At 37.5% G+C, this 20,443-nt stretch overlaps 1 protein-coding gene across 4 annotated transcripts in view; it reads right to left on the bottom strand.

Moving 5' to 3' along the window:
- The window catches only part of LOC106052529 (uncharacterized), a 57,477-nt gene extending 39,892 nt beyond the window's left edge, over positions 1–17,585 (bottom strand). Inside the window, exons 1-5 of one of the 4 annotated variants that reach the window (XM_056040921.1) lie at positions 17,195–17,585; positions 14,109–15,046; positions 7,704–7,890; positions 6,693–6,909; positions 2,510–2,733 (exon numbers count right to left, since the gene is read on the bottom strand). In XM_056040921.1, the coding sequence (XP_055896896.1) occupies positions 2,510–2,733; positions 6,693–6,909; positions 7,704–7,890; positions 14,109–14,935 (1,455 nt within the window). In that variant the 5' untranslated portion in view covers positions 14,936–15,046; positions 17,195–17,585. The remainder of the gene's footprint in view (positions 1–2,509; positions 2,734–6,692; positions 6,910–7,703; positions 7,891–14,108; positions 15,047–17,194) is intronic. The other 3 variants (XM_056040918.1, XM_056040920.1, XM_056040922.1) reach the window with 3 other exon arrangements.
- Positions 17,586–20,443: the final 2,858 nt, after the last annotated feature.

The raw sequence follows: 20,443 nt of genomic DNA, 5'->3' as shown, positions 1-20,443 counted from the left end.
ACGATCTGAAACCCCCGACCGACGGCAACATGAAACAATTTGTCGGCGAGGTGAAAACTACTTTCGAGAAATGGTTTCAGTCCTCAGGCATTGAGGAATCTTTTGAGAACTTGAAACAGTTCATCATAATAGACAAAATAATTTCGTCGGCTGGGGAAAATCTCTTTGCGTTCCTTCAAGAAAGAAAGCCCAGACATGTGGACGAAGTCTTGTACCTATGCCAAAAATACGTGGCTGCTTATCCTGGCGAAAGTTTGCAAAAAGCTCCTGAGGATCAAGCAAGTGCATTTTTTGCCACAACGGAATCTTAATTTACAGAATCTACTACAACAGATTCAAGACAGAGTACAAGATGATATACATGTGGTAAATTTGGACACGTGGCAAAACAATGTAGAGACACAGGCAGAAGAATTTATAAGAAAAAGGAAGTAGTGGCTTATGTAGGCGGGCTAGATAACAACCTTTCACCATATGTCAGCCCTGCAATCGTGAACGGCCATTACATCCAAGAAGCCCTAAGAGATAAAGGGGCCACAAAATGTGTGGTGTTGGCAAAGTTGGTGAATCCTAATCAATATTGTCGGAAACGTTGCAGAGTTCAAGGTTTTGGTGGCCACATTAAGGAGTATCCGACGGCCAAAGTACATATCAACTCCCCATACTTCAACGAAATGGTGGAAGCAATAGTGGTGGATGAAGGACCATTCGAACTGCTGATAGGAAATGCTCCTCACATCGGTAGTCCAACAGAGTCTCAAATTACCAAATGGAAAGAAACTTACAGCTGGCGGCCGAGACAAGTAGAGGATATGGAACAACTAAACCGATGTCATGAAAATACAAATGTAGTACAAGAAACGATACAACAAGTAGAAACCAGGCAACAAAAACTAATCCGAGAACAAAGAAATGATAAGAAAGATACTGACCAGATAGATGATAAACCCAAACTTTCAGTTGACTTTTTCTGTAATCCATTTCAAAACAGCATACCATCAATAGCTGACCTTCGTGATAGCCAGATGAATGACATGGAAATAGCCAACATCATCCACAACCTACAAGGTGGCGATATAAAAATAGGCCAACAATATGTCATGCATAATGACATTCTTGACAGAAAGTGGACAGAAAAATCATCACTTAATGGCAGTACTGACGAACAGACCCTTAAAATTGTCATACCTAATGTGTTCCGGTCTGAAATATTAAGGCTTGGTCATGACATCCCTATGTCCGGACACTTAGGGATTGACAAAACACGGCGACGCATATACAAACATTTCTACTGGCCAGGCATTAAAAGAGAAATAGCTGAGTACTGCAGATCATGTCATGCCTGCCAAATCACAGGAAAGCCTAATCAATCGCCTCCAAAAGCGCCTCTTCAAGAGAATATAACACTAAAAGAACCATTTTCACACATCCTTATGGACTGTGTTGGTCCATTGCCAAGGTCAAAACGAGGGAACCAGTACCTTCTTACCATAATGTGCAAGACTACGCGCTATCCAGAGGCAGTACCATTGAGAAACATCAAGGCAACAACCATTGTGACAGCATTGTCAAAATTTATCACAACGTTCGGGTTGCCAAAGGTCATACAGACCGATCAAGGCACCAATTTTATGTCAGACATCTTTGTATACTAGAACTGAAGGAAATTAGATTAGCATGAAGACATTACAGACATATACTGATTTGTTTAAAGTATTTTAAGTAACCTCCATACTTGTGAAACAATAACCTTTGAAGTGTACCATAAGGAGCTACCGCACTGGGCATGGTATACCCCAGCAATGCCACTGTCCACAGGGCATGCAATGACCTTCCTTCAGGGAACAGTGCCGGGAGAAGAAGAAGAGGCAGACGGATAAACCAATGGGAAGATAACATAAGAATGGACGGGTCTGTCATTGAAAAAGATTTTATCCAAGGCAAAAGACAGAGAGGGATGGAGAAAGACGATATACAGATCTTGTGTGCTACCCCGACAGCTCAACAGACGAAGGGATAGGCGAAGGAGAAGGTGAAGTGTGTTCACACATTAAGTGCAATCGGCTTTTCAAAGCGAAGATTGGACTTCACAGCCATCTTCGAGTAAATATCGAAAGAGGTTGTTCTCTATTTCAACTATGAAGGAGGAGCTAAACCTTAAGAATTGACAAGTATTTTTTAAAGAACACATTTTAGACGTGCAGCTGAAGGGCACAAATCGATTGGTCAACTGAGTGGACTAGAGGTAGGGCCATGATAGTAACTAAGAAAGTTTAATTTATGATGCAACGCATGCAGAGTTGTATTTTTTTTCTAAAGGCAGCATAGAATCTTCGCATCCTCAAAAGAGATTGGACCAGATAGCACGGATCATGGATCATGGAAGTTGCACTATACAAAAGCAATAATAATAATAATGATGATGATAATAATGATAATGATAATAATAAAGAAGCTCGACCTTAGCAGAATGAAAATTAATTAATTAATAATAATAATAATAACAGACTTGAGTTAAGTAGTTGTTATCCTGATGCGACATCTCCGAGTGAAAGAAAAACAGCCACTTTCTCTTGTCCTGATAGACATGGAGCAGGTCTTTGAAGTAGTCCAGAAAGATTGTGTGGCGAGGCTTGGAACCGACACAAAACTTGGGAAAGTGACCATAGTAGTAGGGCTCTGTAGCCAGGGGGAAATCACGATAATAGTGATCCGTGGGTTGATTAGTAAAACCTAGAGAAATGTGGGGAAAAAATTCATTTTCGCAAGTGAATCAAAATAGGAAGCTGTGTTGATAGATAGTGATATAAATCAAGTTGAGAAGCCATGTTGATAGATAGTGATATAAATCAAGTTGAGAAGCCTTGTCGATAGATAGTGATATAAATCAAGTTGAGAAGCCATGTTGATAGATAGTGATATAAATCAAGTTGAGAAGCCATGTTGATACAAATCAAGATGAGAAGCCATGTTGATACATTTATTGTCATCGACTATAATAATAATAATAAAAATAATCATAATTATCCGTGAGGAAATGATTTTAAAATTTAGCATTACAAATAGCACTTAGGCTTAATGTTGCTATCAACTTTTAAAGACACTTCTCCTAAATCACTCTAATCACCACTAAACTTTGGACTACAGTCTCCATCTGGCTTATTCACTACCGATACTTCTAGATCCTTAGCATATACACAGCAAAGAGACTGAATTATTGTGCAAAATTTCAACTTGATCCGAAAATGAAAAGTAGGAGAAATAACGTGTACAAAATGTAAAAAGGGAATTAACTCCATATATATATATACACCCACATTTTTCAAAATGTAGCATTAATTTTCCTTTTTCAAACAAAATAATTAATGTTCAACAATTAACTATTTGGATGTTTTCTTGTTATAGATTCATGTTTTGTTAGATGAAACATATAATTTTGTAAAGGTTAGCTAACTTGATCCGAAATGGGTATGGGAGAAATAAATTGTACAAAATAGTGCCAGACAGACAAAGAGACTTGATATAATAAGTTTTTAAATAAAAGTTACGTTTATTTTTAATTAAAAGGAAAATGATCCGCTCTACCGTTGGATTCCAAGTCTACTAGTTATGAGTACCGTCCTGTGTATCACTTTGCACATATCCTTTCTACCGTGTAATAATCTCTGTTTTTACCTTTTCATTCACCTATCCCTTAGTCTGTTGGACCGTTGGGGCACCATGCGAGATTTGTCGACCGTCTTTCTCCATTCCTCTGTATTTTGCCTTAGATAGAGCCTCCTTACGTTGCGGCAAGTCCGTTTTTATAGTTGTCTCCCCATCTCTTTCTCTGGCTGCCTCTTCTTCCTTATCCTAGTACTGATCTTTTCGAGCCCCCAAGATCTTGTAATATGGCCATAGTGTGACAGGTGGGGAATGTGATGTGTGTTTGGCGCGTTTAATGTCTAGGGGATGATTATTTTTAAAGTTATCACACCCCCACTCTATCAGCATATATATCGGGAGCAGACACGCCACGAGACAAAGCAATGAAAGATAGATACAAAAGTTAAAAATAAAGAATATTTATTTACATAAATATACATATAAGAATAAAAAGGGGGAGGGTTTGCTTCTATCTCTAAATAATAATGGATTTGATCATCACTCTTGCACCTAATAAGAGAGTATGTCACTTTGTCTTCTGAACTTAGCTGGTTGTCCTGATGAAGTCGCAGCTGGCTGTATCCTGGCTTGAGGTTCTGCAGCTGGAGGTGGCGCTCTAGCGGATAGAGGGACGCCGGCGATATAGTTCTTGTGGAGTCTCAGTCCCAAGTTCTAGTATCTGTAGTGGGCACAGTATGGCGGGTGGCCGGATACCGTGGGCACAAGGTTACTGCGGGCAGAGCTGATCTGCCGTGGGCAGTGTAGGTAACAGGATATGTCCAGTGAGTTGCCGAGGGTTGGCGTAGCTATGACGTCTCGCACTGATCTGACTCTATAGGGACGTCGCACCTAATAGCTTAACAGGTGGGCTGTCGAATAGGCGGGCAATGCCGATAGCGCCAAGTAGTAGAGTTGAGTAGATCTCCGTAGGCGGTAGATGATACTCAATAGGAAAAAGCAGGGCTGAATAGCACTAAGCACATAAGCAGGCTGGTCAGTGAGCTAGTGCAGTGCTGAATAGCACTAAGCACATGAATAGGCCAGTAGGCAAATAGGCAGACACCTGAGGGAGGCTGCGGATAAATAAAGACAAGTTAGGACATGTCTCTTATGCATCTTATCGATGCCCTCGACTGAGGTGCATTCGTCAGATTTGTAAAATTGCTTTTGAGCACAAAAGGGGAGATGATGACAAATGGGATTTGGAATAATAGTTGGCTGATAGTAGCAATATAAAAATGTACATAAAAGGGAAAGTAATAATATGAAATGTACATAGAAGGGGAAATAGTAATCTCAAATAAACAACACAGGTGGATGGAGAAAGAAAAAGGGGGGGGATTTGAATTGGGCGGTGGTCAGCGACCCTGACGGTATGTTTACATATGACCGTCGTTCGAGAACAATGGAGCGCGCTTGAATGGAGAGGGTGTCCATTCAAGGGGCGCAACTCTCGTTAGAGTAAAATGAGTAAAGGTGAGATAATTCACTACAGGGGAGATAACTCGTATCTCTTTTCTAGACGCAGTATCAGTGCGCTAGTAAAATTATCAAGGCGGCCAACCGAGATAAAAGAAATAAAATAAGATGTACAAATATATACATGGTTGCATCAACGATCAATTGAGCAACGTAGCATTAATAGATTAATGCAATACATAAATAAATACATACATAGGACATGTTTATGTTTTCTACTTACGACAGTGAGAAATACACAATGCACTAATTAATGTAAATAAAATAATAGAATACACATGATAATATCCAGTGGAAATAGCACAAAAGTAATTAAGATGGAACTTGTGATTAAGTTCGGCTTACCACCAGGTATTCCTCTAGGAGGGAGAATAAATGAAGTAGTCCAGACTCGATTGCTCAGCGATAGAATGAGAAATGAAAGAGAGTCTGGCTTTATTTGGACCTACTTTATTTAGGCCTGGAAAATGTGGGCGGACACAGGAAATGTCCTAGGCTAAGATTTATCTTACACGTGGGTGGATTTGACTCGAGGTGGGAGTCGCACCTCGGAATATCACGCGGTGTGTTGACCAGGGTAATCTCTTAGATCAAAGAGAAACGTGGGAGAAGGGGGGCGGGAGTGACTTGTATTCCACACAAGGTGGTGTCATCTGCGCCCGTCAGACATCCGGCCGGTACGATCAAAGAGAACGTGTCTATCTTTGCCCCGGTCAAGGGAAGATAAGTCGAAAGACGTGGCCTAGCTATCTCCAATGTGGTCAACTAAGTCTAGCCTGGAGCGGAAAAGGTGTGGCGGGTGAAGAAATTGGGGGTAGGAAGGGGAAATAATCAAAATAAAATAAATAAATAATGAAAAATAATAATTAATGCTGTGATAAATTTGAGTGACTCTGACAGCGAGTTTTTGACTTGTCACACATAGTGTTTTTAGCTTGCGTTTTTTTTACAATAGTTAACAGGTCAACGTGGGATCCAATCGCTGCAGTAACCCTGTCTCCAATCTCTTGGTTTGTGATGCGGTCTTTAAATGTGATGCCTAGGATCCTTCTGTAGCATCTCAATTCCATTGCTAGGATCCTCCTCTCCTGCTCTGCAGCAAGCGTCCACGACTCACAAGCATATAAGAATGTGGCCATGACCAGGGAGCGCATCTCTGTTATTCATGTGAAAAAGACGTCTGTTCAAGGTAACACACAAAAGTTATTTTCAAGTGAATTAAAGACTTACAGTATTTTGTTTTTGTTTACACTATGATGGGAGAGTTAAATGTTAAGAAGAACTACTTCTCTGCATTGCTCAAAGACTCATTGACTTTGATACATTAAGATATACAACGAGATTTTATACGTCAGGACCAAGATCAGATAACTCTGTGATGTTTGCGTGTGTCAACTTTCTCAAATACTTTTAAAATTTTCTTTATAAATAACCCAAATACATTTTCTACCAAAGTATTCGAACAGGCCATAATTTAAAGAAAGAAACAATGTATTTTTGGAAATCATCTAACAATATCTTGGCTTAAAATGTTTATAGAAAGACGCAAGGTATTGTTAGTAACAAACCTAATAATCTAAACTGAAATGTCCCAAGGTGAGCTGTATCTTCCCCCCAGGCCGTGACGTAACCAGCCTCTTTGAAGTCTTTCCAAATCCAAGGGAAGTCGTCAACAGGCTTGGCGCCAGGGTAGCCTCTCCTTGCTTCAGGCAGTTCATCCTCTCTGTAGCCTGTTAGAAGTGGTGTCAGGGCTGCGGGCGTACCGTCACCAAGAATATTGTAACCCTGTCAAAGATAATTTCAAAAGAATACTTCGAATTTTTTTTTCTGAAAAGGGCTGGTTAAGCTTAATTATTGAAATCTAAAACAAGTTAAGTAATGGCATGTTTATTATTCGAGTCTAGAAACTTCAAGCCATGGGATGTTTTCTCTGAAGTCTAGAAAGAAAGTTTCTTTAATTGGAACTTTTACTGGAGGGCCCACGACTAAGTAGTTTTCCTCACACATTCAAGTGCTTCGCTCTAAATAAGAGAAAGCCAGCGTAGTCCTTCCCACAAATGTCGTCATACTAAGGATACGTGGATCAGCAGATGGGATGGAAGGCAATTAAAGTAAACCTTGCGATCTGTAGGCCAGGTGATGTTAAGTAGATCTGAGTGAATGGCCTGTGGTTAAAGAGAGTGCAGTGTGGCCAGCACAACAACTAACCGCCTCTACTTTACCCAAACTAATAGAATATCAGGTACTTGTCAGAGGTGGGTGGACATAGGGCTCTCCTCTAAATCCGGAAATAAAAAATCCTATGTTTCAAAGACATTGGAACCTGAAACCCATCACTTCAGAGGCCAAGCCGTTTGCCCTTTAGCCACCATGCACCTCATTAAGCTTTCCGTAATTCAGAGTGAGACGGGGGGCAACCTTTCCCTGAACCACTCAGTTAACTGTTGTTGTTTCGTAGTGTTTAAAAAAAGTTTAAAGTTCAACATCAGTTCAACATCAGTTCAACATCAGTTCAACATCAGTTCAACATCAGTTCAACAGCATTGAATCCTATTAGCATTAAAATATATTGTTTTTACCTCCATTTCTATTCCATTTAAAACTTTTACAAAATAATCTCTGGTCAGCGGGAGATGTCGAAGCCAAGCTAACCGCGAGACAGAGTCCAGGCCAAATATTATGACGTCAAGATTAAGGCCGTTTGTAGCTTTACGAGCTTGACGTTTGTGAATGAGGTCATCTTGTCTTACACCCGCATGCCAGTTACTGAAAAAAAACAACTTATATAAGTGTATTGTTACGGCCAAAGTGTAGATATAACATAAAATCTGTTTTTCTGTGTCTAAGGGTGGCATCATTCCATCGAGATTTGTGTTAGTCTTTCTCAATCATCTATTCAAGAATACTTACATAAAAACAAGGCCAGGCTTACAAGCCTCCCCTTTAGCTCAACATTCAAATACGAGTGTCACACCTGGGCACAGCACAGTGCAGAGAGATTGAAAGATTATCCGGATGGCTATCCTCATCGACTGTGCGTTACCTCCCTTGCTCCGTCGGTTGTTCATCTTATAAAGACATCCGTCAGCCTCTAAATAGCATAGCTGAAGCCCTTGGTAAACATGTTTGGTACATATGGGCTGCTTTTAGATGTGGGCAATTCTTTTGTTAACACCATACTCTATTACAGGATGAGTTCTAACTACAGAAGCACCAGGCTGAGAGTTTTGTGTTCATCATGTAACGGAAAAATAGAGCAGGACTGTGACTTGATAGCAAAAGCTAAAAAGTGGGTCTAGTCTTTATGTAAAGAAATCACAGACGAGATAAAAAATAATTTACAAAGCTTCTATCAACTCACTCTGGTATGATTTTTGTGCACGTTATTTTTCCCAACCCATTGTCTAATCGATTTCAAACTTTACACAATTATTTATTGTACCTAACAAAACATAATTTATATAAAACAAAAACTAGTAGTAAATTAATTATTGGTAATCGATTATTTTGTTTGGTAAAGAAAAATGGAAAGAAAATTTTCTTATTCTGATATGTGGCTGTATATATGGAATTTTTCCCCTTTAAACGTTTTGTTTTTTTCTCCCACTTCCCATTCTCGAATCAAACTGAAATTATATATGTATATAACACATGCATGGGCGTAGCCAGGATTTTTTTTCGGGGGGGGGGGATATATGTATGTGTGTGTGTGTGTGTATATGTATAATTAATCTTTATTACATTCTGACTCTTCATTCTTTCGGAAGACGTTTATTATACCTTAGGATTAGTTCTTCCTGGAGTTAGTGGAAAATTTGTAGACTTCCCGCCCACACCAGCAATGGGGTCTGGGGGAGCGCTGTGGGCGTAGCCCCGCCGCCAAGCACTATTTTCGATATTGAAAGCCTAAAAATTGCATATTCTGAGGTATATACAGTGCATTATTCTACTATTAAAAGTTTAATTTCAAAACCTGTGCTGTTCTTATCTTATCTTATATAATACAGAGGTTACTTCAAAAAAAGAAGATGATTACGTCCTACGCGTCATGCCTTCAGTCATGCATATTAACCAATGACTTAAATTCTGCCAAGTCACTGGTTTACCTGGCTAGCTCAGGCAACCCATTCCATGCTCTAATAGCACTAGGGAAGAAGGAGCATTTGTATAAATTTGTCCAAGCATATGGGACGAGGAATGTGCCTTTATCTTTGTGTCTTTCAGAGTATTTTATTAAATTTTGTTTTTGTATTTGAAGATTATGGTTCAGTGTTTTATGTATAATTGCTACTTTACTTTTGAGACTTTTTTTCTGAAGGCTTTCTGAATTTAGTGATTTTACTAAAATTGTTGCTCTGGTCAAATGTGAATATTCGTTTGTTATGAATCTCACTGCTCTATTTTGTGTCTGTTCCAGTTTCTTAAATGTTTTCTTGAGTTGAGGGGTCTAACTGACTTAGATCCTTGTTGATGTCCAAGGGCTGAGCCGAAGGCTCTTCGAGCCCTAAGTTTGAAAAAAACCCTGTTTGGACGCCAAACAGTAAAAAAAAAAAAACCTGTGAGAACACAGTTCTGTTTGATAGAGACCCGAGTCAATGCCTATTTAAAGCATTGCTATTTCCGATGCCTTTGGCCCCCGACGCATGCTTGGCTGAACATGACCGAAGGCCGAGGACACCGGGAGCCTCCGCCATTTTCCTTCGTTATACCAAGCTAACCGTGGGGGACTCGCCATTTTGTGTAACGGTCCTTGAGGAACAGCGCATGGATGTGTGACTGGTTTGTGGGGACTCTTTTGCAACCCCGCCCGTGCAATGGGTGGACTCTCGTCTACCCGTGGGCATCCCCACGGGAGTCCTGTGTTGCTACCCATTAAGCCTAGCCACTTCCTCTAATGGCCGTTTCCACACGGGCGCCACGATGAGGCAGAGTAGCGTGCCCGCGTGACGTAGATCCTCCCGCGCCGTTCGACTCATTGGGCGGCAAGCTGTTTTCACAAAAATCTGTCGCTGGCAATGTCTGAAGCCTCTTCCCATCTGCTCTGAGGACCTCTATGAAAGTGTGGCGTGAAGTTGTTCTAGGATGTTCCTGTTTGCGATTTTCTCGTAATGGCCTCCATGTCATTGCAACTCTTATTATGCGTAATTCTTTTTGTCGGAATACATGTCCCGCAAACCTCATGTGACGCTCTGTCACAACCTTACCAAGGGGTCGACTCCCAGTTCGGCGAAGCATTTTCTTGATTGAGACCCGATCCCTATAACTGACTCCTAATCCGTCTTAGCCATCTTTGTTGAGCCACATTTAGTCTTTTTCCATTTCGGCAGATGACTATCCACTGCACTTTATTAATGGAGTCCAGCCACTGGCAGAAATTTTGTAACCTCTCTTGGCTACGCTCTTGGAATTAGGTGACATTAGCTTGCTTTAGATTTTATATCGAAAAGGGAAGTTTTATCGGCAAAATCATCTGTTGTGGGGTTTTAAACTAAAAAATCTCTGGAGTTTTTTTTTTTTAACAAATTCAAAACCTCATTGAGCTACGCTCATAGAATTTGGTGAGTGTAGTTTGCTTTAGAATAATATTGAAAAGAGGGTTTCCAACTTCAAAACTCTCTGTAGGGGGATTTTAAACTAAAAAAATCTGGAGTGGTTTTAGACTAAAAAAAGTTATCTGGAAGAGGGGGTTTAAACTCAAAACTCCTCTTCGGCTTTGCTAATCTCAAAGAAATTTAGTGTGTAATTTACACTTTTTTAGCGGCCCCCGTAAGGGGAAAAAGCCGCTATTAGGTTTGTGCAAAATGTCCGTCTGTCCGTCTGTCCGTCTGTCACACTCAGATCTCGAAAACTAGAAGAGATATGAAAAATATTATTTCATCATTAAATCCGGCTTGAAAAGTTTAGGTGCAACGGCTACTTTTGGTTTTCTAAAAGCAAACCGTTTAATTTATAAAATTAATTATGCAAGCGATTTTTTCATAAAAATACACCAATTCTAAAACAATTACGTAAATGTAAGGGAGGCAATGTTACAATATGCTAACAAAGATGGACAATTTCTGTGTATTTTCAGTATCACTAAGTCAAATATATTTTTAAAATGTACAGGAAATGTTTACAACAAATACAAATAATAGTTAAAGACGTTTTTTCTGGTCAACTAGCTGCTAAAATTAAAAGAAAACATTTCTGTTTGTTTATAAAGGCTAATAATGCACTTTGTATGTAAATATCACGCACATTTTTTTAAATGGACTTTTTATGCAGCGATTTTCGTGCAGTAGCGTAACGTCGCAACATGATCAGGTGCTAAACCAATTCCTTAAACTTTTTTTAAAAATCAGATTTTATTTATTTTTTGTTTAGTGCCCCCATCCGAATAAAAGAAGCTTATTTTTGTGCGTTTTGTCTGTTGGTCGGTCTGTCCGTCACGATTAGATTTAAAAAACTAGAACTCTAAAAGCTATTGAAAATCTGATTTACCCTTTAATGTTCCTCCGATAACATCTCAATAGTTTTAAGTATCTAAAATTGATTGTTCCGGATTTTTTTGTGCAAAACTAATCAACGCCAACAAATGTTTGTTTGCTCTTCTAACTTATATTACATTCAATTTCCATGCTTAAACGTTGCAAAAACACATTATCAATAATATGTTGTTCCGTTTTTTATGTAAATAGCATATTAATGCTAAATCATAATCTCTATACTGACTTATATTTCATTAATTGTAAAAATGTTCCGGATATTGTTTTATAAAACATGAATTATGCCTAATGATTGTTTGAAATCGCATAAGGCTTTTAAAAAAAGTAATTTACTAGAATTGATTACTGAAAATTACTTTATAGACATTTAATTTTCTTGTAAAACATAACATAGAAGTTTTGTAATCGATAAAGAAAGTTCCGGATTTTGTTTCTTACAAATCGTCGCCAGAAATTTCCGAATTTATTTAAAAATCTACTAACGCCAAATAATTGTTTGAACTCCCTCTTCTAATTAATAAACAAATAATCTTCTCATTTACGAAATAATGTTTTTACGGATTTTTATGAAAAATATTTTAACTCACTACTCTCTTACAGTACATTTAACTTTCTACCTAAAACATTAAAAAATCTAATTATCGTTAATATTATGTTCCGATTTTTAAGGAACACAGAATCCAAACACCAAAGTAAGGTATGAAAATCTCTCCACGTGGCTGTAGTACATCTAATTTTTATACGAGACCATCCAAAAAATTTAATTAACGGTATTACATTTATCTGAAATTCTCTTTTTCTTTTACTATTTATACAAACATCCGGAACAATCTATTATATAAACTTTTCAATTGTGTTCATACCTAAAAATTATTGCGATGTTTTGAAACGTAAAATAAAGGTTAATCAATTTTTAATAACTTTTAGTTGTTTTTTTTATATCAAGATGACGGACAGAAGACCGACTGACAGACAAAACGCAAAAACAATGTGGCTTTGATCCTTTTTAAATAATATCTATTAGAACTCAGTGCACCAATGTCTATGAACCCTCGTTAAATATCTCGTGTAAATAAAGACATTTTTTTTTATGGTACCGGTACTAGCCTATTGTGAGGTAATGGAATTTTTTTTCTTTGACGTCATATGAATGGACTCTTTAAATGTAATGTTAAAAGAACGCACTCGGTGCACCAATGTCTATTAACCCTCGAAAAAATTGCTTGTATTAATGAAAACATATTTTAGTCTAACTAAGCCGTGTGACGTAGTGTTTTTTTTTCCTTTGACGTCACATGGAATGAATTCTTTAAATGAAATGCTAAAAGAACGCACTCGGTGCACCAATGTCTATGAACACTCGAGAAATGGCTCGTGTTGTTTAAACTCATAACCCCTTGGGCTACGCTCATAGCATTTTCTGTGTGTGCTTTTTTATATTGAAGAGGGGAATTCATAGTAAATTTCGGAGGGGGTTTTAAAATCAAAATCTTCCATAGCTATGTTCTTGGAATTAGGGGATTGTCGTTTGCATTATTTTTTGTTTGTTTTGTTTTTAGGAGAGGGGAGTTTAACTGCAAAACCCCCTGGTAGGGGTTTTAAACTCAAAACCCCCTTGGCTGCGCTGGGGCAAGTGATGGTTTAATATTAAAATCTCACCTAAAATAAACAAAATGAAAGCAAAAAATCAGTCACCAAAGTCCGTCATTTCGGGGGGGGGGGGGGTTGAACCCCTAACCCTAAGAACCCCCCTGGCTACGCCCATGAACACATGTGATTCTGTGTCTCCTCTTTTTTTTTTAAACTCTTGTTACATTTATATGTGTATTTATGTTTATGTGTGTTTGTTTGTTATCTTGTAGTCTCCCTTGTTCTACTGTTCAGTTTATTCACGTGTTCATGTTTTTTCTTTAAGTATGTCATTAGTGTGACTCTCTTTTTTGTTTCTCTACTCTTGTTCAACTTAATAAAAATGGAGTGTAAGTTTTAAACAACAGTATTGTTATTGTATTTTGATAATATAATAATTCTATTAATACTAATAGTTTTTTTAAAAGTGTATTTTTATGAAAAATGAAATGACCTACATATTTAATTTAAAAATTAAAACTGTTCGCTTTTAGAATATAAAAAAAGAGTCGTTACATCAGATTTTTTAAACCTTAAATTATCATGATATTGGATTTTCAATATCATTTCTACTTTTTAGATATAAATGTGACAGACCGACGGAAAGACAGACTACACAAATCAGGGTACTAAAAATGAATATTTTTTAATTCAATGTTTTCTGGAGCTTAAATATAGATTGTTATGTCCCAGCCCAGACATCCTGATGGTTGACAGTGGGTAAGATTCGAACCCAGGAACATTATGACGAAAGCCCTAAGCGAGTCCACTTTTTACCAGGATGCTAAATTAAACGCAAATACTGAAAATTGTAGACTATATATTTCTTATTTCTTATGTTGCTACATCTGAACCTATTATACATACCGATATTTGGCACCACCGTCGGCCAGGCAGCTTACTTTGTAGAAATCATGAAAGATTCTTGTCCCGTTCTTCACATTCTTTAAAGGCTCAGCCTCTACTACTTTGAAGTCACTCTCTTTCACTAGAGGGTAGAGGTCACACGTGATGTTGGAGTATTTCTTCGAGGCTGTCCCAGTGATACGAACTACGCCCTGACGAAGTGTCACCCAGTCCTCCTCCCAGTCACACACCACCTTGCTGTGCTTGACATAAAACTGCATGATGGCCGGATCGTTGAGTTCTAGCTTAGGAAACGGACAGGCTGACTTTATGGACATGTCTGATGCATTGGTTGCTTTTCCGGCCTGCAGTTTAAATGTGCTTATAATAGGACTGTCGTAGGAAAATTCTAAATTTTTCGGAGGCACGTACGGCGTGACAGCTGTATTGAGCACCACTGTGGCAGGAAGTGTTCTGTTGTCGTCAAGTTGGACACCTCCATGGCTAGCTGTTTGCGTTACTTTCCTTGATGTTGTTATTTGTGTGTTAGCGTTAGTTAGGGTTAGGGATAAAGGGATTGCGATGTCAGTTTTAGAATAAATCTTGAAGAATCCTAGACTTAAAGTTGTGGTTTCCTTCCTAGTTGCATTTATATTTGCGTAAGATTTTCGATGCGTTGATAACACATCGTTTGACTTTCTGCTGGTACTTACATGACCAACACTGCGAGGATTCAGTCCAGCTGTGAGGTAGAGTACCACAGCAGGTAGCAGTATGAGAATCATTCTGATCAACAATTCATTAGGTGTCCGAGGTGAGAAAAAATAGGTCAAATGTCGCTTAGACATTATGAGGTGAGTAATTAGAACATTGGTGAAAAAGGTTTCTTAGGAATTAAAATAAAACAATGCTATTTGTTATTGTACGTAGCTATAACAACTCCATGAGAATACCAGGTACTGTTTGTAGCAGCAGGAAACAAAGCAGTTAGTGTCAAATATGTGCGAACAAACGTTTATGTAAAAAAAAATAATTGCTATTTTATATATTTGTTCAAGTATTTGTTGAATTTTTAACCAGAGGGTTAGGGTAAACAATGTAATATCAAATGCACGCATAGTTAACACAGTTAACTGGTATTGAAAGCCAACAAAATGCATATTCTGATGTATCAACAGTGCATTTTCCTGCAATTAAAATGTTTTATTTCAAAAACCTAATGCGCTATTCTTACTGACTTAGACCTTCCCGCGCCGTTCGGTGCATTTGCCGTCAAGCTGTTTCCACAAAAATCTGTCACTGGTAATGTCTGAAGCCTCTTCCCACCTGCTCTGAGGACCTCTATGAATGTGTGGCGCCAAGTTGTACTAGGATGTCATCGCAACTCTTTTTATGCGTAATTCATTTTGTCGGAGAACATGTCCCGTAAACCTCATGCGACGCTCTGTCATAATCTTACTAAGGGGTCGCCTCCCAGTGCGACATAGTATTTCCTTGATTAAGACCCGATCTCTATAACTGACTCCTAAAATCTGTTGAGCAACATTTAGTGTTTTTCAATTTCGGCAGATGACTATTCACTGCACTTTATTAATGGAGCCCCGCCACTGGTAGAAATGTGTAACCTCTCTTGAATACGCTCTTAAAATCGGGTGACTGTAGTTTGGTTTAGATTTTATATCAAAAAGGGAAGTTTTATCGTCAAAATCATCTGTTGGGGGTTATAAATTAAAAAGTCTCTATAGTTGTTGTTTTTTTTAAACCCATTTAGCTACGGTCATAGAATTTGGTAACTGTAGTTTGCTTTAGAATAATATTGAAGATAGAGTTTTTTCTCCTCAAAACGCTCTGTAGGGGGATTTTAAACTCAAAACCATCTGGATGGGTTTTAAAACGCCATCTGTAGGAGAGGGGAGAGGGGTTTAAACTAAAAAAAAAACAATAGGCTTGGCTACGCTCAAATAATTTAAGTGTGTAATTTGCTTTTTTTTTTATTGAAGAGGTATTTTTTAGCATCAAACCCCTCTGAAGGAGGGTTTAAACTCAAAACCCTTTTTGGCTTTTGGATACGCTCATAGCATTTTGAGTGCGTAATTTGTTTTTTGTTTTTTACATTGAAGATTTTTTTTTAGCTTTAAACTCAAAACCCCTTTGGGTACGCTCATAGATTTTAGAGTGTGTAATTTGCTTTTTTTATATTCAAGAGGTATTTTTTAGCTTCAAACTCCACTGGAGAGGAGTTTAAACTCAAAACCCCTTTGACTACACTCATAGAATTTTGAGTGTATAATTTGCCTTGTTTTTAATATTGAAGAGGTATTTTTTTTTTACCTCCAAACCCCACTGAAAAGGGGGGGGGGGATGTTTAATCTCAAAACTGAGTCAAAACCCATTTAGCTAAGCTCATAACATTTTGAGTGCATAATTTTTATTTTTTTTATATTGAAGAGGTATTTTTTTTTATTCAAAACCCAACTGAAGAGGGGGGGGGGGTTTAAACTCAGCCCTTTTGGCTACTTGCATAGAACTTTGAGTGCGTAATTTTCTTTTTTATATTGAAGAGGGGGTTTATCGTAAATTTTGGAGGGGGTTTTAAAATCAAAATCATCCTTAACTGTGCTCTTAGAAATTGGGGATTGTCTTTTGCATTTTTTTTTGTTTTGTTTTTATAGAAAAGGGAGATTTAACTGCAAAACATTCTGAAAGAGGGTTTTAAACTCAAAACCCCTGGTAGGGGATTTTAAATTAAACAACCCCTTGGTTGTGCTGGGGGCAAGTGATGGTTTAGTATTAAAATCTCACCTAAAATAAACAAAATCAAAGCAAAAAATCAGTCACTAAATTCCGATCATTTCGGTGGGGGGGGGGGAAGGTTGAACTCCAAACCCCTCCCCTGGCTACGCCCATGATATATATATATATATATATATATATATACATATATATGTGTATGTATGTATGTTTATATGTGTGTGTGTGTGTGTTTTTTGTGTGTGTATGATTGTGCTACAATCGACACAGCTTAGAAATTTGATTCTACAGTGCTGCAAAGTGCACACATATTTAATAAACCACTTCGCTTATGTAAACTTCTATATTCTACACACCAAGTGCCAGAAAACATTCATGGATTCGCCTCCATGTCTGAAAATCTCTAATTGTATATTGAAATGACCATTCACCTTGTGAATTTCAACCATAAATCTTGAACAAAGACGTTTGGAAAAAAAAAACAACGCAAACTTGTTTCACTTTCAACTGAGGCACCACACTACTCATGTCCACTCATGAATCTCAGCAATAGAGAGTTAAATAAGTTAAGGCATTAACCACCACAATAAAGAATTAAGTTATTTCCGAAATAATTGAATGAATCTACAATGTTTATTCAAAATACACAAACTTTGTATGTCAAAACCTTCTTTACTACAGGCACTTTCCCAACGAAGTTGTTTTATTATTTCTTATCCGCTGCATTAAAAACCTAGCTTATATTGAGCACACTCACACACACACCAACTCAATCAAGATTTTCATGTTAGATTTACTGTTGTAGTTAGTTTAACAATGCACAGTGATACCCAAACCACGGCCAGTGGTTCCTATCTGGCTTGTGACGCGATGCTATACGGCCCTTTCGAAACCTCAGTTTGTAGTATATAATGATGCCGTAGAGAATCGTACCATTGATCTGAAAGTTTTTTTCGATGATACAACAGAAACTTTATGGCCCTTTGTTATGGAGTGCATTTGTGTAAAAAAAAGTTTGAACTTGTTTTTTCTCCATTTCCCATTCTCGAATCAAATTTAAACTTTGCACAATTATTCATTAAGCCTGACAAGACATTAATCAATAAAAAACAAGGTTACAAAGACAGTTTGTGTGGAAACACAAACTAAAAATCGGCCCCCGAAGTGGTCCACCCAGGCAGGCTTCAATATTTTCAGAAAGAACATCCAAATGAAATTATATCAAGGACAAATGAGAGATAAGAATGGAGAAAGAAGGTTGACAGATCTTGTGTAGTGCCCCAATGGTGCTGCAGATCAAAGTATAGGTGATATGTGAACCTGGCCTAATTAGTTCCCCCTTTAGACCTTGTGGTCTATAGGACAGATGGGGCCTACGGTTAACGAGGATGTCATGTAGCCAGCACAACGACCAACCGCCTTTACTTTTCCCCAACTAATGTCAGGTACCCATTAGAGCTAGGTAGACTCAGAGGCGCCCAAGGATTCCGAAGTTAAATCCCAGTCTTAACCAGGATTCGAACCCGGGACCCTCGGTTCGGAAGCTAAGCGCTTTAATGAGCCTCTCCTGGTCTTCACTTAGTGTAATTGTTTTGAAAATGCAATATCTTATATTTGAATTATCATTCGAAAACACAATAAATTTTCAAGTAAATGTAGTTTATAAGATTACTATTCGTTTTAAATTAGGTCTAGCTTATAATGCATACTAATTAGCTTTTTCTCTTTAAAAAACTGCTTGCATAACTGATTTTAAAAATTAGATTTTTCGCTTTCAGGAAAAAAAAAAGTAGCCGTTGCATCAGAACTTTGAATGGTCTAAAATATTGTGATGTCGGATTTTCAATATCTTTTCTAGTTTACGAGATCTAAACGGGACGGCGGAGCGTCTTTTCCCCTTTCGGGGGCCGCTAATACGGTTAACGAGGGTGTCATGTAGCCAGCACAACGACCAACCGCCTTTACTTTTCCCCAACTAATGTCAGGTACCCATTAGAGCTGGGTAGACTCAGAGGCGCCCAAGGATTCCGAAGTTGAAAATCCCAGTCTTCACCAGGATTCGAACCCGGGAACCTTGGTTCGGAAGCTAAGCGCTTTACCGAGCCTCTCCTGGTCTTCACTTAATGTAATTTTTTTTTTTAAAGGAAACCTCAGAATTTGCGCTATTCAGTTTTAGCTTTATCATCATAGGAATCCTTGGGCCTTAGGCCTCTTTTCTTTGCCTCTTTTTTGAGCTTTATATGCCTCTTTTATGGGCCATCTTGCCTCTTTTATGGGCCATCTTGCCTTTTTTTTTTTTTTTTTTTTTTTTTTTTTTTTTTTTTGTAAGTTATCATAATTCACAAGTATTAAATCATAAACAATTGGAAAGTGATTAACCTAAATATATAATAATAGTAATAGAAATATTATTTAATATCAAAGACATACTACCTAACCAATGAACCCTCTAAAGACAGAAAAATGATACAAGTATCCTCTACTCCAGAACAATCAACACAATATCAGATATCCCTGACCCCCAACACCCTATTTCTGGAAAACTACATGAGCATTGTACAGGTATATGAAAATCAAACTAGATAATTCTCTACCTAAAGTCCATTATTTTTCTAAATGTTAATTCCAAGTGATTAGGATTAGGATAGGATCAAACACCTTATTATTATGTAGACATTTGAGCCAGCTAGCCCAAACAAGATTCCTGTATTCGGAAACAATAATCAAGTTAAAGTTATGTATCATTTTATTTTTTAGTTTTGGCAGCTTGTTTAAAATAATAGACAAGTTAACATTTACATAATTGCCACAGTTTGCTTCCAATAGGTCCATTACAGTACTTCTAACTTAAAGGAATAATGGACATTCCAAATACATATGTTTCTCATTATCAGCATTTTTAAGGTGGCATAATATACATTCACGGTCATTTGCCCGTCTTCTAACCATAGGGGTCATCCCAAAGATAAGTCTATAATGTAATTGTTTTGAAAATGCATCATCTTTAATTCGAATTCTTATATGAATATATAAAAGAATGTTCAAGAAAATGGAGTTTATAAGATTACTATTTGTTTTAAATTATGTCTATGGTCTAAAATATTGTGATGTCGAATTTTCAATATCTTTTCTAGTTTACGAGATCTAAACGGGACGGACGGACAGACGGACAGACATTTCGCACAAAACTAATAGCGTCTTTTCCCCTTTCGGGGGCCGCTAAAAAAATAAAGAATTAGTTACTTGATTGTTGGTGATTAATTTTTTTTTATTTCAAAATAATGGAAATAAATGCTACTTAATGGGATGTAAAAATATGTAAATTTGGACTTAGTCCCCTTGATACGTTTTGTAACATGTGGTTCTCACATTCTCGGATCAGGTTGAAATTTTGCATAATTATTCATAATCAATGGCAACACATGAATCAATCCAAAAATTAAGCAATTATTAACCATTTATTACTATTAATTAATTTTGTTTTATATAGCAGAAAAGGAGATAAAGCTATTCATTTTCAGAAAAATGTTAGTTATTAGCGGTTCTTTTCCTTAGATAAGCTTTGTTATTTTTAAAGTATTCTTTTTTCTATTGCTTGTTAGTTT

Source organism: Biomphalaria glabrata, chromosome 9 (genome assembly GCF_947242115.1).
Source record: "Biomphalaria glabrata chromosome 9, xgBioGlab47.1, whole genome shotgun sequence".
Taxonomy (NCBI): domain Eukaryota; kingdom Metazoa; phylum Mollusca; class Gastropoda; family Planorbidae; genus Biomphalaria; species Biomphalaria glabrata.
The sequence above is the reverse complement of the archived record's forward strand: the minus strand, read 5'-3'. Positions and strand labels throughout refer to the sequence as shown.